Source organism: Rhinopithecus bieti, unplaced genomic scaffold (genome assembly GCF_001698545.2).
Source record: "Rhinopithecus bieti isolate Rb0 unplaced genomic scaffold, ASM169854v2 scaffold_42745, whole genome shotgun sequence".
In the NCBI taxonomy this organism is placed as follows: domain Eukaryota; kingdom Metazoa; phylum Chordata; class Mammalia; order Primates; family Cercopithecidae; genus Rhinopithecus; species Rhinopithecus bieti.
In genome coordinates, this window is record NW_016819184.1 from 2,406,190 (window position 1) to 2,429,554 (window position 23,365).

General features: G+C 44.2%; 1 protein-coding gene across 4 annotated transcripts in view; it reads right to left on the minus strand.

Annotated features, from left to right (window-relative positions):
• Positions 1-23,365, minus strand: part of DOCK1 (dedicator of cytokinesis 1) — a 487,728-nt gene that overhangs the window by 63,532 nt on the left and 400,831 nt on the right. For all 4 annotated transcript variants that reach the window (XM_017858668.1, XM_017858667.1, XM_017858670.1 and 1 more), the window contains 5 exons: positions 15,085-15,170; positions 14,712-14,868; positions 8,868-8,908; positions 7,617-7,707; positions 4,101-4,220 (listed from right to left, as the gene is read on the minus strand). In XM_017858668.1, coding sequence (XP_017714157.1) covers positions 4,101-4,220; positions 7,617-7,707; positions 8,868-8,908; positions 14,712-14,868; positions 15,085-15,170 — 495 coding nt within the window. The remainder of the gene's footprint in view (positions 1-4,100; positions 4,221-7,616; positions 7,708-8,867; positions 8,909-14,711; positions 14,869-15,084; positions 15,171-23,365) is intronic.

Genomic DNA, 23,365 nt, shown 5'->3' on the forward strand with positions numbered 1-23,365 from the left:
ACGTTGTCTTTCTCAGAATACATGCATACTTAGGGGATTTCTAGATGAACTTTTGTTAATCTAGATTGGATTGTGCTCTTGATTGGAACCCGACTCACCTGTCTAACGAGCTGTGTGGTGCACGTGGGTGCCGCTCACACTCACCTGCCCCTAAGGGCACTGCTCCACCCCTTGAAGTCTGTGGTGACCATATGATCTGCTTCAGCCAATGACATGAACACTGTCATTCTGAGGCAGAAGCCCCAGGGCAGGCGACTCCTTGCTGTCCTCTCTGGCTGTGTCCCTGTGTGGCGGAACCTCTGCTCACCTGGGTTCCAAGTGAAAAGGAGGACCTGGAGCATGTATGAGAAACACTCCTGCGCTGTTTGGAGCCATGGAGATTCGGAGAGGTTCAAACTCTAGCGCAGGCCATCCAGACTGCTACAGAAGATGAATTATTTCCGACTGCTCTTTTTCCCAGAAAATGTAATACTTGTTGATGTTAAAATGAATTTTTTGCCTTGCAGCTGATCACTCAGATACTTCAAATTTCATTTTATCAAATTCTTTCCAGCATCCGTTCTTTGTCTCACTTTAGTTTTAGAGGGATAAGGAGGCTTTGTTCCTTTTTAACATTCTCGTGGAAATATTATGGATATTCAGAAGTGGCTTTTCCATTGGTTTTATCAATACAGCTACTATGAAGAAAATCCTCCTGAAACTCATTCTGATTCAAGGCCAGCCAAAGATCACTTTGCCACAGCCCTTGTTCTGTCTCCACCAAAACACAGGGACATCTGAGAACAATCCATGAGTCAGTTTTCCTTTAGCTGCCCATCCCATTTTGTCACTTGAATTTATTTTTTCTAAGGCGGGCTTTCTCAACCTGGACACGACAGGGATTCTGGTCTATTTCTTTCTGGTGTGGGCGCCATGTGTGCACTACTGGAGGGTTAGCAGCACCTTCTCTTCCCCCAGTCAGGAAAACCCACAATACCTCCTGCAGATCTCAGTTGAGAACCACTGTTCTGAACCAAATACATTCGTTTTGCCCCTCCATGTGATTTTTTTTGATGAACTATCACAACGTAGAAAAAGATATTTGGCTACCTTTGCTAAAAAAGAAAAAAGAAAAAAAAGACTTTGTTTTTTGATTTATCATTTATTGAAGGCCACCTGTCCTGCCATCCATGAGCATTTCTCATATGTCAGGAAGCATGTTAAATGTTGACTTTTCATTCATCTGTTCATTCTTTCCACACACGTCCGTAATGTAATGAGCATGCGCTGTCTGCCAGGCACTGTTCCGAGCATTAGATGCGTGGTGGGGAATTGACGTGTGAGGCTCTGTCTTCACAGAGCTCAGAGCCTACTGGGGAACTCATTAAAGAAACACACAAGCAAATCTATCATTGCAAATGATAGTAGGTGCCAAAAAGGAGAAAAGAGGATGTTTCCGTGGCTGGAGAAGAGGTGACACTTAAGCTGACACAGGAAGGAGTAAGCCCAGGGCACAGCAGGGAGACATGCCTTGAGTCCACCATGCACGCGTGGTCCTCTACCACAAAGAAACAGGTAGCCCCGAATGCCAGTCGTGCCCAGCATGAGAAAGCCTGGCTTAGTAAAAGCTAATTCAAGTGACAGAATGGTACAGGCAGCAAAAGGAAAACTGACTCAAGCAATGTCCTCAAGGCAGCGCAGCAGAAACCCGCTGGGCAGTGGCAGGAAAGGGCTGGTGCATTTCAGGACGTAGAAGGGCCAGTGTGGCTGGAACGCAGAGGGCAAGGGAGGGAATGATGGTGGAGAGGTCGTGGGAGCCAACGCTGGTCAGAGGATGTGCTGCCACAAAGAGAGCCCGGCAACGGCCATCAACAAATGCACACATGCCTTCAGTCCCATGACCTCTGGCCCTTGGGCCTCCCGGCCACCCCAGGGTGCCTGTCTCCTGCCCTGCCCATTCAGTAGCACTGCTCACCCTTCCCTAGAACACTATGGAGCCAAGAAGCCACTGCAGGGAAGGGATGGCTGCATTTGCTCCATTTCTTTGCCAGTTTGCTGAGAAACAGGATTCTCCTGGCTAACCTACTATAATTTTAGTAATTGGCCCTAATCCTCAAAGCTTCTCATTCCAGAGAACAAAAATATATCGTGTTCCACTACAGCAGCAGTCCCCGACCTTTTTGGCACCAGGGACTGATTTCAGGGAGGAAAATTTTTCCATGGAGCAATAGGATAGGTAGGGGATGGTTTCAGGGGTAGGGGATGGTTTCAGGATGATTCAAGGGCATTACAATTATCGTGCACTTTATTTCTATTACTATTACAGTGTAATACATAACGAAATAATTATACAACTCACCATAATGTAGAATCAGTGGGAGCCTGAGGTTGTTTTCCTGCAACTAGATGATCCCATCAGGGGAAGATGGGAGACAGTGACAGATCATCAGGCATTAGATTCTCATAAAGAGGGTGGCACCTGGATCCCTCACATGCACAGTTCACAACAGGGATCACGCTCCTGTGAGAATCTAATGCTGCTGCTGATCTGGCAGGAGGTGGAGCTCAGGTGGTAATGCGGGCGATGGGGAACAGCTGTAAAAACAGATGAAGCTTTGCTCGCTCACCCGCCGCTCACCTGCTGCTGTGCAGCCTGGTTCCTAACAGGCCATGAACTGCACCGGGGCCGAGGACCTGGGGTTTGGGGACCCCTGAACTACAGGACTGGGTGTAATTCACAGAACATTTCTGATCCTCATTTCCAAGCAGCCTTTGGGAGCCCACATGCCATTCTGAAAACTTCAGACTTTCTCCTTGTGTCAAGAATGGCAGGGACAAAGGACACAGCAATGCTTACTCCAAATGTGAGCAGAATCCCAAGCTTGGGACCACGGGGACTGTGTTAAGTCATTGTTTTCAATGGGGTTTGGTTTATGTCAACAGCCACAAAAAGGGGCAGCCATCATCCCTCCCGGGTGTCATTGTAACTGTGGGTAGGACTGTGTCCCCAGAAATATCTGAAGTCCTAACCCCTGGTATTTCTGATTCTGACCTTATTTGGAAACAGGGTATTTGGATGTCATCAGGGAAGATGAGGACCTGCTGGAGGAGAGTGGGTCCTCATCTAACTACTGGTACCTCCTAAGGAGAAGGAGATTGAGACAGAGACTCGCATGAGGAGAAGGCCTGTGATGATGAAGGCAGAACTTGGAGCGACGTAGTTACACCTGACCAGTGCCAGGGACCACTAGCAACACATGCAAAGGAAAAGGCACGGGGCAGATTCTCCCCTGCAGTCTTCAGAGGGGGTGACCACGCCAACACCGTGACATCAGGCTTGCAGCTCCCAGCACGAAGCTAGGAGAATACATTCCCGTTGTTGAAAGCCACCCAGTTTGTGCTACAGCAGCCCGAGGATGTGAACGTCGGTACCTTCATAAAGTGTGCCAGTCACTTTTCTCAAAGGAAAAAAAAATAAAACAGGTTCTGAAATGAGTTAGGAATCTTGATGAAACCAAAGGAGTTCCAATGTCACTTCGGTGGCAGGTTTTAAAAACTTCTGAAACTGAAACATCTTTTTTTTTTTTTTAAAATAGTTACTGCATATATGAATCACAAGAACTACAGTGATCAAATACAATACTGGCTGATTAAAATGACAGCAGGTTTCCTTTTAGTGGAAGTCAAGTGGAATCTATAATTTTGTTTAAGCCAATTAAACTAGAAGCCACCAGGATGGAGCAATATCCATCCTACCATGGGATTAATTCTTCCGTGACAACAGAAAGATGCAAGATGTCAAAGGAATACATTAACTCTGTGGGCACGGAAACACCTCCGAATCAGTGTTCCAGACTTCGTTCCCTCTGGTAAGGGTTATAAAAATACTTGGTGCTTTTTTAGAGCATCTATAAAAGAGCTATTTTTTTTTTTTTTTTTTTTTTAAGATTTCTACTTTTAAGTGTAAGCTGAAGGAACATGCATAAAACATTTCAATATACAATTTGTAACAAATTTCTGGTTCTGCAAACATCACATGCTAAGAAAACGTGTTTACAACGTTGCAGGTAGGTGCAAGGAAAGAGGAAAATAAGGAAAATTGCTTTTTGTTTGCTTTTTACCTTGCCTTTGTCGAAGTAGTGGATGATTTCCTGGTAGAGCTGCTCCTTCAGCTGTCCCTGCGTGGTGGCCTGGTACCCGTCCCGCTGGGTGAGGTGGGCCACACACACATCCTCCGACCACTAAGGGAGAAGCAGAGCATGAGCGGCCCCGAGGCAGACACACACCCAAGGATGTCAGAATGGTGGGAGCTTCGCGTCAGACACATGTGGGGGCCACAGTTCTGGAGACACGTGTGGCTGCTGTCAACAGGCTGGGGATTGCCAGGGCAGAGCCTCTGTCTGGACACACCGACAGGCATAAAAGACGTGGGGGAGGCAGAGCTGCAGTGGGGTTCACACAAAAGAAAAACCCAGCAGGTTCTGGAAAGCACAGAACTGGCAGCTTGCAAATGCCACCTCCTAATATCCCGGGACAAATCAGGAACCAGGTGATCCAGGGCCATCCCAAGGGCGGCACCCCAGGGCTCTGGTCTCAGTGTTGCGTGGCTTGGCATTTTAATCAACAGCAAAGACAGTATATGGAAAGGGACTGGAAAGGCTGTCAAGCTCCTTAAGGATGGGGAGGTGTCTTTGTACCATCAGCCATAGGCATGGTGCTGGGCACAGAGTCAGGGCTTGGCCAGTATTCCTGGCAGCATTAGTGCAGTCGGCCTGTGAGCTGAAGATGCATGAGGAGACACGCCAGAGGGAAGGCAAGGCCACTTGACAGATACAACGTGTCAGCTCCTGAACTTGGGCTCAACACATCAGTGGCATTAAGTATAGGGTTCAATAAAATTCAGCAGCTATTTGATGAGGACCTGCTATGTGCCTCAAGCTAGGTCAAAGAGGAGGTGGAAGACGCCTGACCCCCAGGATGGTGCAATTCTACATTAGAGCATAATGACATAGGACAACACTGTGTGAGCTAGGATCGGGCCACCGTACTCTAGCCTGGACAATAGAGCAAGACCCTTCTCCAAGAAGAAGAAAAAGAAAAACAGAACAAGAAAAAGAACACTGCAAAAAAAGACTCCATGAGCACCTCAGGGCAGGAGGCATGTGCTCCCACTGGGCAGCCTGGAGGCTCACGGGAGGACAGGGTGAGCATGGGCTTGCTTATTGCTGGTCCTAGGAGAGGGAGCATGACCCTGTTTTCAGCCAGGCCACGGAGGGTGCTGCAAATAAGGCGCTAAGTGGGAAGCTGGGGTCTGGGCAATGGGGCAAGGCTCCATCAGCTGCTTACTGTCTTAGCACATGCCCCTCCCCACTTTCCTGAAACCATGGGCCGGGGGGCACCTCTGCTAGACATCAGGTCTCCCAGGCAGTGGGCACGGACCCTGAATGGCTCCCCCCTTCCAGGAAGGTCAGGCAGGAGTGAGAAGCCTTTAAGTGGTCTGCAAAGCTTTTCACCTTAAAATTAAACTTGCCTATCTCCATCACAATTGGACAAACTCTGTAACTTTGAAGTTTGTATGACGTAATTGGTCTACTTTTATTGGAGGATGGAGAATCAAAGTAAAACTAGATTCTGAAATGTAACCACAATAAAATAAACTAAGAACAAGCAAGTTCAGAATCCAAATGACTTCTTTGCATTTTATATCAGTTTTGCAAATGAAAACATTGACCAGGGAAGCAAAAATCCTCTCTGCCTTCCACTTGCACATGGAGATGTAATCATGTGATTGCTAGGTGAAAAACTAAAGCTTTTATCGCTCTTGGTTTTGACGAAAGATATACCTAACCAAAAAAGATTCTATTTGAGGATTTTCAGTTAACAAACAGTAATATATCTGTCATACTGAAGAATTTTCACAACGATACAAATCATGTCCTTTGGTGAGTTGATTAAATAGCATGAATTCACATTTACAGTAATATCAAAACATACTTAGAAAAAATTGCAAAATGTAATGGGGCAAAAGATATGGAGAGAGATTATGTAGAATTCACCATTAAACCGGAAAATTCAGAAGCTCAGGGGAAATGATAATGCAATTGGACCTATCGATTTGAGCTGTGAAACAAACCATCACGCCGTTTGTGACAAACCCATCTGTACTCAATAAATCCAATGATTAAACAAATGATGCTTTTATGCACACATATATATTTTACATTCACACATGCATAGAAAAGTTTACATTCTATGAGAGACGGAGTAAGGGTTGAGTGAGCAGTTTGTCAACCCCATTTTAATTTCCCTGGGGTAAAAGAAATATCTTCACCTTTGCAAAAACACCTTGTTACTGAAATTTGAGTTTCGAATAAATGAAGGCCGTCAGCATTCATAGTGTGAGAGCTGGTATCAGATGTACCAACTGAAATCTCCATCCTCATAAATTATGCTCCTTGGGAGAGCCTTACATGGCATGGGGCCAAAGGGGTCCTCAGACAGCCAGCCTCAGGAGGACAACTGATGAGGCCTCCAGACGGAGCTGAGCTCTGTGTGTTTATTTGTAACAGACACTGCTGTTTCCAGGCAGAGGCCAATTTCCACTCCCAAATGTCTCTAGGGCAGCCTGTGTATATCTGTGTCACAGAAGCTAGCAGAAATTTCAGGATCGGGCCAAAGATGGAAAGAGTCTTACCAGAGTTTTACTCCAGAACACAATGTCTTCCCTAACTCCTATTACCTAATTGACACTACTTAATACCCATTTCATGTAATTTTCTCTGGTTCTCTTTCATTACATTTTTGGTTTTTGGGAGGCTGGCCTAGATTTGGAAACATGACTCCTTGAATGAGTAGTCTTTGTGGAATGCCACCAAACTCAATTCTAATTCTTGTAACTGTTCTTATTTATCCAGTTCATAATTTTCAAATTTTTATAAGGATGTCATGAGCAAGATCATCTAATAACTTGCTGAAGTTGTGAAATATAAAACTAGAGGCTATACAGCAATTTATCCATCCATCCATCCATCCATCCATCCATCCATCCATCCATCCATCCATCACTGTAAACAAAGGAAGTCAATGTCTGAAGCTATCTGAGTAATAAAAGAACCACTAAGAGTTGACAGTTGTCATGCCAGACCTGTGCTAGGAGCAACACTCTTTAGAATCAGGCAGACAGCGCTAGCAGGAGGTCTCAACGTGAACTGATAAGAGTGAAAAGTCATGATCTGGTCCCTAACTCTTTACTAAGACAATTAGGGGTGTGTCTCATCCTATCTCTTAGTTGTTACTACCAGGAAAATTCCTTCATGATATTGTTTTTCACCATCCTGGAGTCCTCTAGTCCTGAACAAGGAATTGTAGAATCTCTAACTTGCTGTCAGCTCACAGCCAAGTGATGGGAGTTTACAATGCTTAGTGATCACCTGCTATGACATCTAATTAAATCTGCATTCAGAAGGGACAAATCTCTAACCAAAGCACTTCCTAAATTTTTTTGATCATATCCTTGCATTTATTTAGCCAATTTCATAAAACCTTAAGTTATACTTACTAGAATTTGTCATGGAAAAATGAAATTCTCAATACTCTTAGAATGTATAACAATAGAATCATCATGTAATTGACATTACCTTAAGAAGCTTTGCATGGAGAAGCAAAGTGTAAGCCGCTTCGGTGTAGTTATCACACTCCTTGTGCAGGTCACAGAGTTTGTACAAATACCTGAGACAATAAAACAGAGGTATGTTCTTAAAATGTCACTAAATAATTTGTGTTGAGGATTGCAAGAGCTAAATTCTATGTTCAACAGTAAATCACAGCTATACTTTCTTTTTACAATGTTCATAATTCATAATGCCTTACAAACTTTTGGTACACAAAGCACTAAGAAAACTCAGGAAAAGATAAAGATGATACACAAAGTAGAATTTTCCTTCAAATTTCTCATTCCTTTTCATTTTCCCTTAAACATTTTTAATGAGACACCCAATGCTTCATTGTGATTTCCTACATTTCTACTGAGTCCAAATGCACAACAAAATCTGTAAAAATACAAATCCACCAGAATAAAGAGCTCCAATGATTACAGTCAATGTGATCAAAAGAATTTCTTTGCCATAAAGAAATACAGGTAACCGAGTTATTAAATTCATATAGTACGTTTTTGAAAAGGAGAAATAAAAAAACCTAGAAATAGAAAATTAGACAACCACACTCAGCGTAATAAACACATCACTAAAAACTCACGCTGCGTAGGTTACATCCTTCTCCTAGTCTCCAGAGTGGTAATCTTCCTAATTATTTGACACTAGACTTTAGAAGTAACCAAGAGAGAGGGGCTCAATCACAGTCCCTCACTTCAGGGAGTAAGGTAAGTAGGGAAGCAAAATCCAGCAGGCAATGCAAAACATTTCTCTTCTTCATGGAAGAAAGACATAAAAAACATGGGACTAGGGCATCCGTTAACTAACAGCAGACTGAAAAATTATAACTCAACTATGTCCGGTAAAGTTATAACTGGATTTCTCACTGGATCATATAACTTACTGTGAAACATTAAAATGTATGTGCTTATTATCTTTTTGCAAAAGGGCCGCAAGAGTTGGTCAACAGGGACAAAACGCTGTGAAACAATTATCAGTAGTTTTGCTTCTGAGTTGACTAAAGGTGACCACCAAGAACTCAGCACCAGTCTGGACAATACGAGGCCTGCACAAGGGCTGAGAATGTATCCGGGAGCTCCACCAAACTCTACCTTATACGTTTCACAATTTTCTACAAAGTAAACCTCTGTGGCTATAACACATTTCTCAGCACAGGTAAACATACAACATATATTATTATTTATAATTAACATGCAAACAAGTGTGATGCATACCTACCTTATGTACATTTCTTCTCTTTCAATTTCTTTGTAGAAATTCTGAAAAACCATAATACTGTTTTAAGAAATCTGTTCCACAAAAGGTGTCACACACACATTAAAAATTCAAGATACTTCATCTTGTGTCCAACATGGCCGAATGGACCCAGCTCTTCAGATCAGAACCATAAATTCACATAAATTGCAAAACCATCTTACACGGTTCTTCACTTTTATTTTTTGCTGGTCAAACACAATTCCATTTCTACACTGAACACTATAATGATTAAAATCAACTCCTATCACTTGAAAGTCACTTGTCTTTAGCTAAAACAAAGCATTACCCAAAAAGACATGAAGACGTGCTATCTGAGCCATAGTAATCTCATGAGAACAAACGAATACATAAATAAATATCCCAAATTTGGGAATAAGCAAATAAGCATCATCAACATGATTTAAAGCTTTCTGGGCCCAGCCTCAGCAAAAAAGACAATATGATAATGTAGAACTGAGGTATGAATACACTAGCCAATATATTAAAGACATATATTAAAAGGTAAAGTAAATTTAATTAACACTGAATAAATAATTCACTTCCCCCAGCTGCACTTGCCATGCTTGGAGTGCTCAACAGTCACATGGGGCTAGTGTTACTGTATCAAACAGTATAGACATAAGACCGTTTCATTATCCCAGAACTTTCTAGTAGATAGCACTGTTCCAGGCAGACAAACCTTCCAAACAACGGTTAAAAAAAAAAATGGGCTGCCTCTGAAAAGCCCCTGTGTATGAACACTGATGGAGAAAGCTTAGTTAGTAGATTAAAACCAATGGATTATTTCTACATCTTTACTGGAAAATGTCATCTGGTTGAGCAATAATATTTCTATCAAAATTATATTTCTTAAGGTGAACATCTCCATAAACACTTTAAAACCTTTTTCACACAGGAGCCACCAGAAAGGCACAGAAGTCACCTAACAAGGCCTAAGGTAAGGAAACCTCAGAGTCACTTTCAATGTGCAATTTAGCACCTAAAAATGATGTCAGTTCTCTAGAACTGGAGCCTGAAGAAGTAACTAGTGAGTATCACCATTACAGAGACATACAATTATCCACGAAAATGACATAGGCTCTTTAATTTCATGAGCAAAACCCAGCATTGCTTCTACAATTGATGTCTCTGAAAAGAAATGATAACTAAGTCTAGAAAATAAGCGGGGCACATTTAGAAAATGCACCAAGATTTTCAAGTTTCATTGCCTCTGACATTTTAATGTCCTCCAGTTCATACGACATGGCTCAGTAATGAGGATATTTTCAGCAGACAACTCAGTGTCGCAACAAAGAGAATCTGCATCAAAGGCAGAGGATAAGTCCTTCATTTCCAACTCAAACTCGCCAGTATTTACAAGCCAGGGTTTCACACCGGCCCCTTCTGTACTCGTATTTTTAATCCTTTCTAAGGTTTTGATCATTTTTCTTTACAATTTCACAACGGGAATATCATTGACCTTCATTCCTCTCTCAGAGATACGAAATGTCTTCTATTTTCTGCCTGTGCTGAGTCCTGTTCCCTTCCTAGGACTTCAAAACCTCTCCACAACCGAAGTACACTCATCTCCAATCCCAATTTCTATATAAAACCTTTGTGTTTCTTACGTAAAGGTCCACAAGGTGCTCCCACTCCTCCTGGGCTCCGCGGGCAGCCTTGTCTCTCAAGTCCCCCCACACCAGCGCTGACTGACGTCTGTGCCAAGCTTGCAGCTCAGCTCCCAGAAGAACCCCATTGGGACCGGCCCCCCAACTCCAATCCACCGCTAGGCATTGATCTTTCAGAACGCAGACATCAGAATTATATTTCCATTTTGGACTAAAACAGATACCAAGATTTTAAAAATACTGGACCCCACTCTGCATTTAATTAGCCTTGTCACGGGGCCATGAAGAGAAGTAACTGGCATCTTCAAAGTAATGACGGGTCTACCAGTCTCAGAGATGGGATGTGTGGATGACTGACAGAAGAACTAAGTGACACTCAGCGACATTAGTGACCAATAATTAAAGATGCTCGATTATGAGGTGTCAGTGAAATTCTAGTTAAAGAATTACAAATATACATCCAAGATCCAATTTACATGCAGACATCCTTGCAGGGGATGTCTTGGGGACTTAGGTGGCCAGGAAGTGTGACTGCTCGCATCTCTTGCTTTTTCATTTTCATTTTTCTTCTTTTGTTGTTGAGACAGAGTCTACCTCTGCTGCCCAGGGTGAAGTGCAGTGGTATGATCTAGGCTCACTGCAACCTCTGCCTCCCGGGTTCAAGCTGTTCTCTTGCCTCAGCCTCCCGAGTAGCTGGGATTACAGGGACCCAACACCACACCCAGCTAATTTTTGTATTTTTAGTAGAGACAGGGTTTTACCACGTTGGCCAGGCTGGTCTCAAACTCCTGACTTCAAGTGATCCTCCCTCCTCGGCCTCACAAAGTACAATAGGCGTGAGCCACTGTACTCATTCCCATTTTTGTTTTTTTAAGGGCAAAGAAATAGGACGTGAAGGAGTCCACACAGCTTACAATATTCTACTAACTGTGTTTTGGTAAGAAACCACAAAGCTGGTTCTAAAGAAAACTTGGCAACAGACTTAAAGAGCATCGGTAAATTCTATATTCATTTTATTTATTTAATTTTTTAACTTGAGGCTTCATTTTTTCTTAGTGACTAAAAGAGTATATTTTATACGTCTCCAATAGCTATACATCTATATTCATTTAGAGATGGTTATACATATCCATCCCTATTAAACTCTGTTGCTGTAATAAAAGTACAAGGAGAAAACAGAAAACCTGACCAGGAAATTGAGTTGGGCGGTGAGTATTTATGGTTAGGACACCTAGCTACCTATCTTTAAAACTCTGGTTTCTTGTTTCTCTTTATTCCACAGATTTATTTTCTAAATGAAAAAACGGTGACCGTTGGGATCCATTTTATCATCCCCAGGAAATGCTTAAGAACGTAACACTTGACTTTTCATTAAATGACTCAGGACATTCCCATTTGAAGAAGGTTAATAATGTCAGATAATCTTGAGAACCCTGGGAGTATTTCTTAGTTAAAATTGAGCAAGTGCCGACCACAGTTAACAGTACGTGGGCACTGAGGCAGGCTCTGAATGAAAGAGGCACACAGGTTCACATTAGAAAGTGTGATTACAGGTTTTATTACAAGAGGTTTTTTTCCTGACCCTAGATTCAGGTGATAGGAGCCCATATTCAGAGCACACCACCATTTCTCCACTGTTCCATGTCCTGGTGAACAGAAGAGATCTTGCTTAAAACAAATAGAAGACTCAATCATCAAAGTTGGAAAACTAAAAAACTTATTGATAATTCTTCCTTCTGGGCACTTATCAGCCTCTTAGATCCCCTTAAGGATTAGGAGGAACACTAAAAAGTTATGTCCATAACAGGGAAGGATTTTGTAAAGGTCTCCATTTCTTTCCCATAGGAAAATACTGGTTCCTGTTTCACGTCAATTACATTGGCACCATGACATTACTTTGAACGCTGGCTGGAATGCAAGAAGACAGTGAAGCAAGCGCCAGGTTCTTTCCTGTCTGTAAGATCAAACCAACTGACCTGGGGCAGAGCTTGCTGCTGTACCCCTTGGTCAGTCTCCAGGTGAATATGAAGACAAACACAGTCATGGCCCAGACCTCAGGGTCAGACATCAGAGGCCAGTAATTTCAACAGTAGCCTAAGACACTATGATGGATCTGCAAACATTCAGATTTTTCAAGCTCACAGATTCTTCTGTGTCCAGTTGATCGATGAGACCATCAGAGGCATTCTTTGCACTGTTGCAGTGCTTTACCCATCTTCTTTTGTGTTTAATCTACTTTTCCCACTACAGCCCTTAGGATATTCATCATAGTTATTTTAAATTGCAGGTCTGATGATTTCAAAACCTCTGCCTCTAATGCCTGGTTCTAATGCCTGCTCTGCCTCTTCACTGTGTCTTTGTCTTTAGTGTGCATTGTAATAATACGTTGAAAGTGAGTATGATGGACTGGGTAAAAGGAATCTAGTACTGGCTCCAGTGGTGGTTTCTGTTCCTGGGCTTCCACTCTGTGGGTCTCTGTATCTTCTTGTTTCTCTGACTTTGGGGTCAGAAGTTTGTCTATGGATCTAAGAAGATGGAACTAATAATTGTTGATTGTTTTCCATTTATTCAGCTTTTTTCTTGTTGTGAGGATGGGAGTGACAATTTGCAAGCTCTACATGCTAGACCAAAACTGGTCCCTTATGTTTAGATTTTAAGGAAAAGAAAACGTGTTAGAGAAATGCTTATCATTAGCCTAACCACGTTGTCCAGCCATGGGATGAAGGGGCGAAGACTGCTCATGATCTTTTAGCTGTGAAATTCCTCACGGCAAAGCACAGATCCAGCACCGATACCATAGTCGATGAAAAGTGAAAGTATTCCTTTTCGTTTATCTTTTTAATCCACACAACTCTGGCTTTTTAAAGAATGAATGATGTGTCATGTTCCTCCTGGCACAGAAGCCCATTTCCGTGAGCATAAAGCACCCACAAGTCCACATACAAGGTGGACGTGGCAGTGAGGGCTATGTATCCAAATGTTATTGACGACTCTGAAATCCAGAGGCCAGTGGCTGGGAAGAAAAGGGAGGTAAGCAGAGCAAAGCAGGAGTAGTATTTTCTTGCATTCCTGCCATGGGACAGGCAGGGAAACTTGAGGAAAGCCCTACTACAGCCAGGAGTCAGTCCTTGTGTTTCTTTATAAGAGAAGCAGTGAAGGGAGAAGCAGAGAGCTCTGGAGCCAGGTTGTGGGAGTCACGAGGCTGCTGAGAGCCATGAGGCTGGCCGGGAGCTGAGCTTGTCGCAAAGCTTCCCAAAAGCTCATCGGTACTAATGGATTTCCTGGATTGGGGACCACAACGACACCAGGAAGTGGGTGTCCACAGAACCCAGATGTATCAGGGCAACAGCAGGAATGCAAATGGCAGACAGATGGCAGCAGCCAAGGTCACCCAGGTGTCTGCCCTCCCTGGTGCCCAGATCTGGTTTCCTGTGGCTGCCCTAACAAATTACCATAAACCTAAAACAACAGATGTTTCTTCTCACAGTTCCGGAGGCTAGAATCTGAAATCAAGGTGTGAGTAGGACAACGTTCCCCTAGAAAGCTCTAGGGTAGGATCCTTCCTGGCCTCCTCAGGCTTCTGGTGGCTCCAGGCAGTCCTTGGCTTGAGGCTGCATCCCTCCAATCTCCGCCTCCATCTTCACAAGGTCTAGCCTCTGCTTCTGTGTCTTCTCCTCTTTTGTCTCTTATGAGGACACCTGTCATTGGAGTTAGCACCTCTCCACTCCCCTTGCAGGTAATCCAAGATAATCCCATTTGAGATTCCTAATTTAATTATATTTGCAGGGCCTCTTGTTTCCAAATAAGGTCTCATTCGCAGGTTCTAAGGACTGGGGGATGGATCTACTTTTGAGGCCACCATTCAGCCTACCTACTACATAGCATGCGTTTATAGTCTCCTAATCACAAAGCCTTAAGGGTGTAATCAATGAGGCACTACCCTGGCTGCAAAATACGATGACTCATCATTCACAATGACAAGGAGAGCTATGTTAAAACGTCCAGAGATGGGACAATTTTACAGACTTATTCAGAGTGGACGACTTCATGATTCCTTCCCTGCAACAGATGAGGAAACAAGCAAAGGAGCCGTGGAAAGCTTCGTGGCTGACTGTCATAGATAAGGGCTGGGGCACTCCCTGCTTCAGTTCCTGGTGTGCTGTGAAAACTGAAAACACGTGATTAACCTTTCACTCACCAGCACATTGACGGTGCAGCTCATGCGGTTTTCTTTGTTCTCGTCGTGCATGATGGTTCTATAATCCAAAAGCCTTTCCATTAAGCGCACAACGAGTTTTACAAAAGTTTCTCCTGTTTTGGCGAGGTATTTATGCTTCCTGCAGTGCTCCAGAAGGCTGAAAAATAATTATACACACCTTGTTAATCACAGTCAGAAAAAGAAACTCAACGGAGGTGCAATTTTAACTATTTTCCATTATTAACACATTTTAATTATTTCTGGGCTACGAAGTTCATTGTAGTCTAATTACGGTCTCCCTAATTATCTCTCCCTGAGAGATATAGAGCTCTATATCTCTCCGACATAAATCCCACTGCTAATCAACACTTACATTTTATCAAATAACACTTTGTACTGTTCGTCTCCTCTGCCTCCTTCCACTTCATGATCCAGCTTGGTGATGATCTCATTTTCAAACTATAATTAAACAGAGGAAGTGTAAATAATCAGCATGGCGGGTATTTCATTTTATGACTTGAGTGTCAATAGCACATAAATCAACAAGAGAGATCATCCCAGACGGCTACCCTCTGCCTTTGAAGCCTCGTTTAAGAGTTGCCAACACAGAACCCCTGGAGGTTTCTGATGATCCCCTGCCACAGGGGGACCTTTCATTTCCTTTTCTGGTTAATGGAGCCTGAACATGCATGTCCTGATAGCAGGAGCAAGAACCAGGGGAAGAAAGACAAGGAACCTGTAGGGGGAAAAAAAAAATCAAAGCGCAGCATGGAAAAAAGTCTCAAATTTCGTCTCTACGAACACGTAACATCCAAAATAGCTTGTTGGTTCCTGAAATGAACAGATGGTGTTTCTCCTGCCAGTGAAGAGTTCTCGGCAATCTGAAAGCATCCGAGGGGCCACTTAGCTGCCATTCCTTGATAGATCCTAGTGAAATACTCACTCTGGCTGAAAAAATGTTCTAAAGAGCAAGAGGAGCAATGTCCCTAAAGAGACCAGCAGGCACCTCAAGAAGGTCCATCTCCAGCCTATCCTCCATCCCCCAGCTTCTGATTAAATTTCCTGGGAATCAGGGTGCAGAAAGGTTGCCAGTATCAGTTCATTATGTCTCAGATCCGTGCTTTTAGAAAAACTCTAAATTCTGGGGAGGTGGAAATCTCTAAAATGTCTTCCAGTGTCCGATCAGGCTGAAAAAAACCTCAATAACAATGGACATGTTTTCTCCATCCTCACTGCCCAGTTCCTCATCCCTGGCAGAGTTCACAGCCACCTCAGTACTGGGACTCTGGCCTGGTGATCAGCCATGCTGCAGGGGACCCTGAGTTACCATCGACTTGTGCCAGTAGCAAGGAGGGGCTGTGAGATCGTTCGTTCCCATAAAGATGAGACACGCACACTCTAAACTGAAGGAAGATGGACCAAGGAAGAATTGAAGAAAGCTGAATTCAGGGTTCAGAAAGCAGGTACGCCACGGGCATGTACGCAACGGTCTCCAGGATCTCTTTAAAGCTATGTTCAATCACCTACTTTCTCAGGCAACAAGGCTCAAGCCGTCCACTGTTATTAGGATCCCAGTGGAATGTAAGCTGAGTGAGAGGAAGAAGTTTTCTTTGGTCATTGCTCTAGCCAGCCCCAAAACCTCAAACAGTGCCTTTGATGCTGTAATGGAATGAATGTGCTGTGTGTATAGAAACTATTGAATACAGTTGGTCTTAGACCAACTTAGATTGGATAAAGTGCTTAGACTGGATAAAGCTGGAGAGGGCTTAATATGTCAGCAAAGGAGTGGTCTACAGCGTTGATAAATCACAACCTGCATTCTTGGCCAAGCCAAGCCCAGTAGTGAAAAAAGCTCATCCAGAGTGCCTGTGACAGACACTGTGGGCACCAGAGACTTGGGGATGCCCCAGCAGGAGCAGGTGACTGTGGCCCCCTGAGAAGCAATAAGCAAGGAGTGTTGATATCCAAGGAGGGGCCTCAAAATGGACACAGACGCCCTGCCTGTCCTTGATCAGTACACACTGCCCAGAGCCACAGCTGTATCACACTACAGATGAAATACAGGCTTTCAGGGCTGGAGAGAAGTATTGATTCTTGCCTGACATCAAGGACTCAGCAACATTCCCAGAACCCGGACCTTAGCGAATCTCTCCAATTTTCTTCTTGATCTTCTCCATGGTCTCTTCCCCCAATAAACACTTCTTTTTGATTCTGTCTGGCCTAAGAAATTGAGGGATTTTAGCAGCATAGACAGATGGTTCTACTGAAGGAGGAATGACTTGCTTTATTTTTTTCACCTGAAATCTCACATTAACGATTTTTACTGTAAAATAACAACCTTTTGATACTAAACACTACTATCCTGCTCTTTACAGAAAATAATTCTGCAAAAGATAGTTCTTTTTGGAATCAGATACAAGGGAGAACACTTGGTAGTAGCCCAAAAGTTGCCATTTCAAGGCAGTCCCATCTTCCAGGTGGTGGCATGATCCAGACAGACTTCAAAGACTAAATACTTGATGAGCGCTGATGCTTCAGGACAAATAATAAAGACACAAAATTAAATTAAATTTAATCAAAACATGATTCAATTTCATGTATGTTTAATGAGTACAGACAACACAAAAGGTACAGAGAATGCAGAGAAATGTGCCTTCTCCTGACATGGGCAAACACGCAGGCATTTAAAATCGCTCCTCACTGGTCAATCCGAAGGGATCTGAACGCGGAGTGTAGGTTATGAAAATGGCATATTTTCTCTGCTTCCACGTAAATCTAGCTGTCACAAACACCGGCAATGGGGAAGCTACAGCTACCTGGGTGTGCTGCTGATCAAGTTTCGACTGAAGAACTTAATGATTTCCAAAAAAAGTGGATGAATGGTAAGTCAATCACAACACAGCTGATTCTAATTTTACTAACCCTAGTCCAAACTAAGTAATTTACACAAACACCTGGCCACCCTATTCTGTTTATTAGCAAGAAGTCAATACCAGAGATCCACAGCTAGCCTCCAATTCCAGGATCCTCGTTAATTTTTACAGAACACACTCGAATTGATTCGCTAGTGTGCTGTGAACTGTTACTATAATCAGAATTAAATGATCCTGTCCCACTAAATTGGAGATAGTACACTTGCTGATAGAGCAGAGCTGGTTTTATAAAAATCATGCTTATTATCTTCCTTGTAAATGCACATTGTCTGCTGATTGGCAACAAGGTTCTCTATGGCTGGGATAAAATTAGCAAGGGTTTCCTGTGTTGCTCAAAAGGTGGCAGAGGCTCACTCACATAATAAGCAAAACCATTATATTTTCTTCTCTTTTCTGAATCACTAATATTGCTACAAAAATATTCACAGGGTGTCCAACTTAAAATACTGAACAGAGAGTCTCTAAGTGTCTGATACCAAGCGGCCCTCTGAGAACATGAAACAAGAGAACACTTATGGACAGAAGGCCTTTCGGAAAGTTGCTGTTAAATTGAACGTGATGGAATCAGGGGGCTGAGCTCAAAGCGGTATTGACATCTTGTTAATTGAATTAACTTGAAAAGGAACCACTGCTTTTGCACTCACTGCCACAGTTAACCATAGGCTATTGGCACCTATTTGATAGATCATGGAGAGAAGGATCCCAGTAGTGGCTAATCCAAAAGCCACTTACATGTGGTTTGGAATGCATAATTTTTGTTTTGGGTGAGATTTACTATTCTTACCAATGCATCTATAATTTTATACATCTGTAATGTATAAAATCAGCCTGCACTTGCCAGCCAGCCAGCCAGGACCATGCTTTACATAATAGAAGAGCTCTAACGTTCTGTGGGAGTGCAGCAGGAGGCTGGGCCAGGGTGGAAAGGTTTGCACAGATCACTCACCACCTTGACGGAGGGCTCCGAGGTAATCAAGAGCTGGGTGAAATCTGAAATCTATGGACATGGTCTGCTAAGTACATTAGCAGAAGGGCTTATTTGACCCTTTACAAATAGACCTTAGCACAATGCTGCTCTTTGCCCAGAGTGCTCTAGTTTCTCCTGTATTTAAAGAAAAAATGCTCAGAAGATACTGCAGGCAGGGGCATGGTGTTGGACCACCTCCTGGTTTCAGAGGGCACCAAGGAATCAGACTCTCTCTGCCTTCTCTCCCCGGAATGGGGCCAATCTGATGAAACTGCACAACCACACCTTACCCCCTGAGGATGTGCAGGAGGAGGTGGGTGGGAGAAAGTTGCTGGACTGCATCCGGGTGGAAAACATGGTTAAGAAGATGAAACCCACAAGGTTCAGCAGAGAGAAGTGTGGCACCTCACAACCCTTGGGGCTCCAGGTGCCCATGCTGACATTCTTGAAGTGACTGGTTCCTCTCGATCCATCACTTGAGTTCCTGTGCTCAGACACATTCATATCTTTATATATAGAGCATTCCTCTTGCCTAACTGCTCTGGAAACTTAATTACACACTTAATTAATCAGTGGCACTTCATCCCACATTCAAAGACCTCCACATCCTCCTACGTCCATCAAGCAGGGGGCTTGCTGATCTTGGAGCTCTCGTGAAACACTCATGAGCCTGGAGGACCCAGAGCCACTCACGTGCAGCTGCCTGGCTGGGGAGCTGTCCATCGCAGGCCATGACACCTTGCTGATGCCTGCGACAGGTGCAGCGGCTCCTTACATCTACATGACACAGATCAAAGAGTGACTTTAGGGCTGCATGCAATTCCAGTGGACTCTGGGAACATGGCCTCAAAATTAGTCCTGTTTAATTTGGTTAAAGGGGATTATGGAAGTTTGAGAATCTCTTTGCTAGAGGGCTTTCAGGAATGGAATTCAATATAGTCACTGCTCCTGGAGTCAAGGATACTGATTTCCATGGCCTCTCAGACCATCTTTGGGTCTGGATTCAATGAAACAGAAGCCTCTTGTGCCGTATTTCCTCTTTAGGCAAGAATTATTTTGACATTGAAAGCAAAAATAAACAAACCAACAAATAAAATCCCAATGAATTAAAGAATAAACAAGATAGAATTGCTACCAAACTCATTCACATTCATATTACAGTGGAAAATACATTGGCCTTTCCACCAAGTGGCAGAAGCTGATGACATTCACCCGGCTATTCAATTACTGGCTTCTGGTTACCGGCACGGGCAGCATGAAGAGATTATTCAAACAGGAGCTTGGCAACACTGATGACACAAAGATTACTCATGTTCTAATACTGTTACGACTAAATGGGAATTTCTGGAAGTTGTGGAGCATTTTACTGAGCCTCACAAAGATGACAGAAAATAGCTCCATGATTGAAAATATTATTTTGCTGGGCAGCTTTTCCATTCCATTTTATTAATGGTCTATGGCCCATATGGTCATTTGCTGCAATTCTCAGCTGTTAGTTCTGTATTTTCCAAAGGCATAACAAATGGAATTCTTTAAAAAGATGCCAGGAGGGAATTTAAAAGTATGCTTTTTATTATGAAGCAAAATCCAGTATGAGGGTGAGACTTGGAGTGTGGTCCATGGGAGGGCAGGGTTCTTGGTGAGGTAGGGAGAGTCAGCTTAAGGCCAGGGGAGGGCTTATCTCCTGTGACCAAGGGCAGGCTCGTCCAGGTGGATGGTATAAGGGACATGAAGACCCCAATTCCTCTCCATATCTCCCCCGCCAGCTTCTCAGTTCCAAAATCTTACCAAGTAGGATCTCTCCTTTCAAACAAGTGGAGATTCCTAGAGGCCTGAGTTTAGGGGTAAACATGCTACTCTCTGGACTGGGGTGGGGACAGGGTGAGGGGGTGGGATGACCACGCTGTGGTGGTGTCTTGAGGTGTTGGCCAGCTGTAAGGAAAGGGGGCAGAGAATGTGCCCTTAGGCACCAGGACAGGAAGAAGCAGCAGTGGGGGGATGAGTCAGGAGAATGGCTGGGGCATCCGGATCATAAAAGATTCACAGAAAGTGCTGGAAGAGCCAGGATGACCACAGGCAGCTGGAGCACTCAGAGACAAAAGAGGCAGAAGAGATGAGAAATGGGTTTTTGCTGAGGAGCTGCAGTGAGTGCCTGAGGTCAGCTTGACAGAGCTGGCTCTGGGGAGGTGGTGATGAAGCTCTGCCAAGGCCTCCAGATGGAAGGTCTCTGATGCTAATGGAACTTCCCCTGTGAAGGGCCATGTTCTGGCAGGAGCTTGGCCAGACAGATGCCTAGGAGGCCCCAGATGTCCACAGTGGCCTTGAGTATGGACAGGGCAGGGAAGTGGCACAAGAGTGCCCAGTGATGTAGGGGGTGGCTGATGACAGTGGCCACAGGGCTGGGGGCCCCCGACCCAGGGGGGCATGGCTACAGTAGGCACTTCCAGACGCCCGATGGGGCTTCCCAACATGTATCCCCACCTCCCTCGGCCTGCAGTATCCACACTACAAGCACTAGGAGGAAAAGAAATCCCTCCACAGGCAGCAGCCTCCTGGCCGTACACAAACAGGGCTGGGATGGGAGAGAGGTGTGAGTCTGCTAGAGCGTCACGCAGCGTCCAGTTGCTGGGAGCGCCTTCCTGTCAATGGACCGGAGCTCTATGGCTGTGGACCCAGGCTACAGTGAAACATGACTTTGAAGGTAGGAGGGATTTCTAAGAAGAATTCACGGCCACTGTGCACATCTGGGGGCCTCCCATCTCACAGGCTTCTTTCTGGCCCAGCCCCTGCAGAGCACGGCCCTTCCCTGGGGGCTTCCACGAGCATCAGGGACCTTCAGTCTGAAGGCTTTCGTGGAGCTTCATCGCCACCTCCCCAGAGCGAGTGCTGTCAGGCTGACCTAAGGCACTCACTGCAGCCCTGGACACAGTGTCCCAGGCCACAAGGAGGACATGGCCCATGAAAGGATAACTCCATGCCACCCCATCCTGCCGCCAAGAGAGCCCACTCAACACATGGACCCTGGAGAAGCAGGATAAGGGCAAGGCTGAGCCTATTCCGAAGGAAAATTTGTGCTCTTTCTTGCACAAGTGGAGACAGGAAATCAGTAGGCTCCTGAGGAGGTGTGAGGGAAAGAACGTTCTGATGAGATGCCCTCCGCTGCAGCTGAAGAGCGCGAGAGCAGAAACTCTGGGCAATGTTAGAAAAGCCAATTTGTAACACATGCTTTTAAAATGCCAGTAATGGTTTGGTGCAGTTAAATCTTGAGTAAAATAGCAGGTTTTTCTTCTGAATCCAGCAGATCTCCTCTCTACTCCAATTGTAAGAGTAAAATACAACCTGGACATACATATTATTTCATATTTCACAAACAGTAGCACATTAACAGCTCCACTCCAAAAGACATAGCAACCTTTAAAACGTAAGCTCTATATGGGTTCAAAACACTAAAGTGTTATAAAAACAAACCCCCTAATGTCTTCCCCCCACTCCAGTAGGGTTTGCACACCTGCTATAAAAGTGGAGGCAACTGAAGCCCTTGCTGAAGTGACTAATAAGGTGAGGTAACTGGGCTTGTGGCAGAGGAGTTAGGCAGCAGCCGACCATCCCCATCCCAGAAGCTCATGGATGGAGAAGCAGGTGGGGCCAGCCCTGCACCAATGTGCCACACACATGCCCACTCTACACATTCGCCCACATCACCAACAAAGAATAGGGGCCATCCCTTGTGCTTCAGAAGACCAGCTGAGAGGGACGAGTGGAACTGGGGGCAGAAACGACTTAGAAAATGTAGATAGAGCAAGTCAAGAGACAAATGCTGTGGCCCAGGAATAATCCTGGATTAGTGCAACAGTGACTGTGCAGAGGATAGAGGCTGCAGACTAGACAGAGGCAGGATTGATGAAGCTTCACAAACGACTGCCACGGAGGCCAGGGGAGCAAGCAAAGGCCAGGCCAGCGTGACCCACAGCCGGAAAACCCAGTGACAAGGAGACTGGCAGAAAAGGGGATGATGCTGCAGGCTTGGGGGATTCCAGCTGGGAAGCTGAGGTGGGCACATCAAACAGAAGAAAACTGATCTTTTCCCAACCACAGAAGCAGATTCACATCCAAGAGAGATTTTTTCTAAAACAAGGGTTAGTTTTTCTGCCTTCATTTTAAAGATCTTTAATGTACGCTATCCCTTGTCTGCAGAGGTTCAAGCAGATGACAACACAGATAAACAGGTGACTCTGAAGCAACAGTTCAGGCAGCTGACCAAGCTTGGTGGGTCCTTCTTCTGGGTGAATCTGTGTCTTCACGCTTATGCTTGGATTTACATACATCCAAGCATGGCATGTTGCATGCTTGTGAAATAGTCTGGTGTTTATGAGATGGAACTAAATATACCACCTACTTCATGGTATTACTCAAAAACAGTTTGGTTTTCTGGAAAGATGTTTCTTGACGCTGGGTGGAGTTTGAAGCCCAGTGGGAAGACAGTGTTTAAAATGGTGGCACAAATTCTGTGGCTCTCCTTAACTTCAGACCATTTCCTAGCAAACCTGGGGCCCCTGCCAATTGGAGAAAATGAACCACTTCCTCAGAAGATTATTGTAAGATTTTTTAAACCTACCACAAGGCAGCCATGAGACAAAAGAATGTGAGGGAAAAGGGGACAATTCAGAAACCAAACTCCTATTCGTCTTTATTCTAACTGCCCTTAACCTTATTTTGACCCAAAGACTGCTTAAAAAGTGACAAATGGAATGATG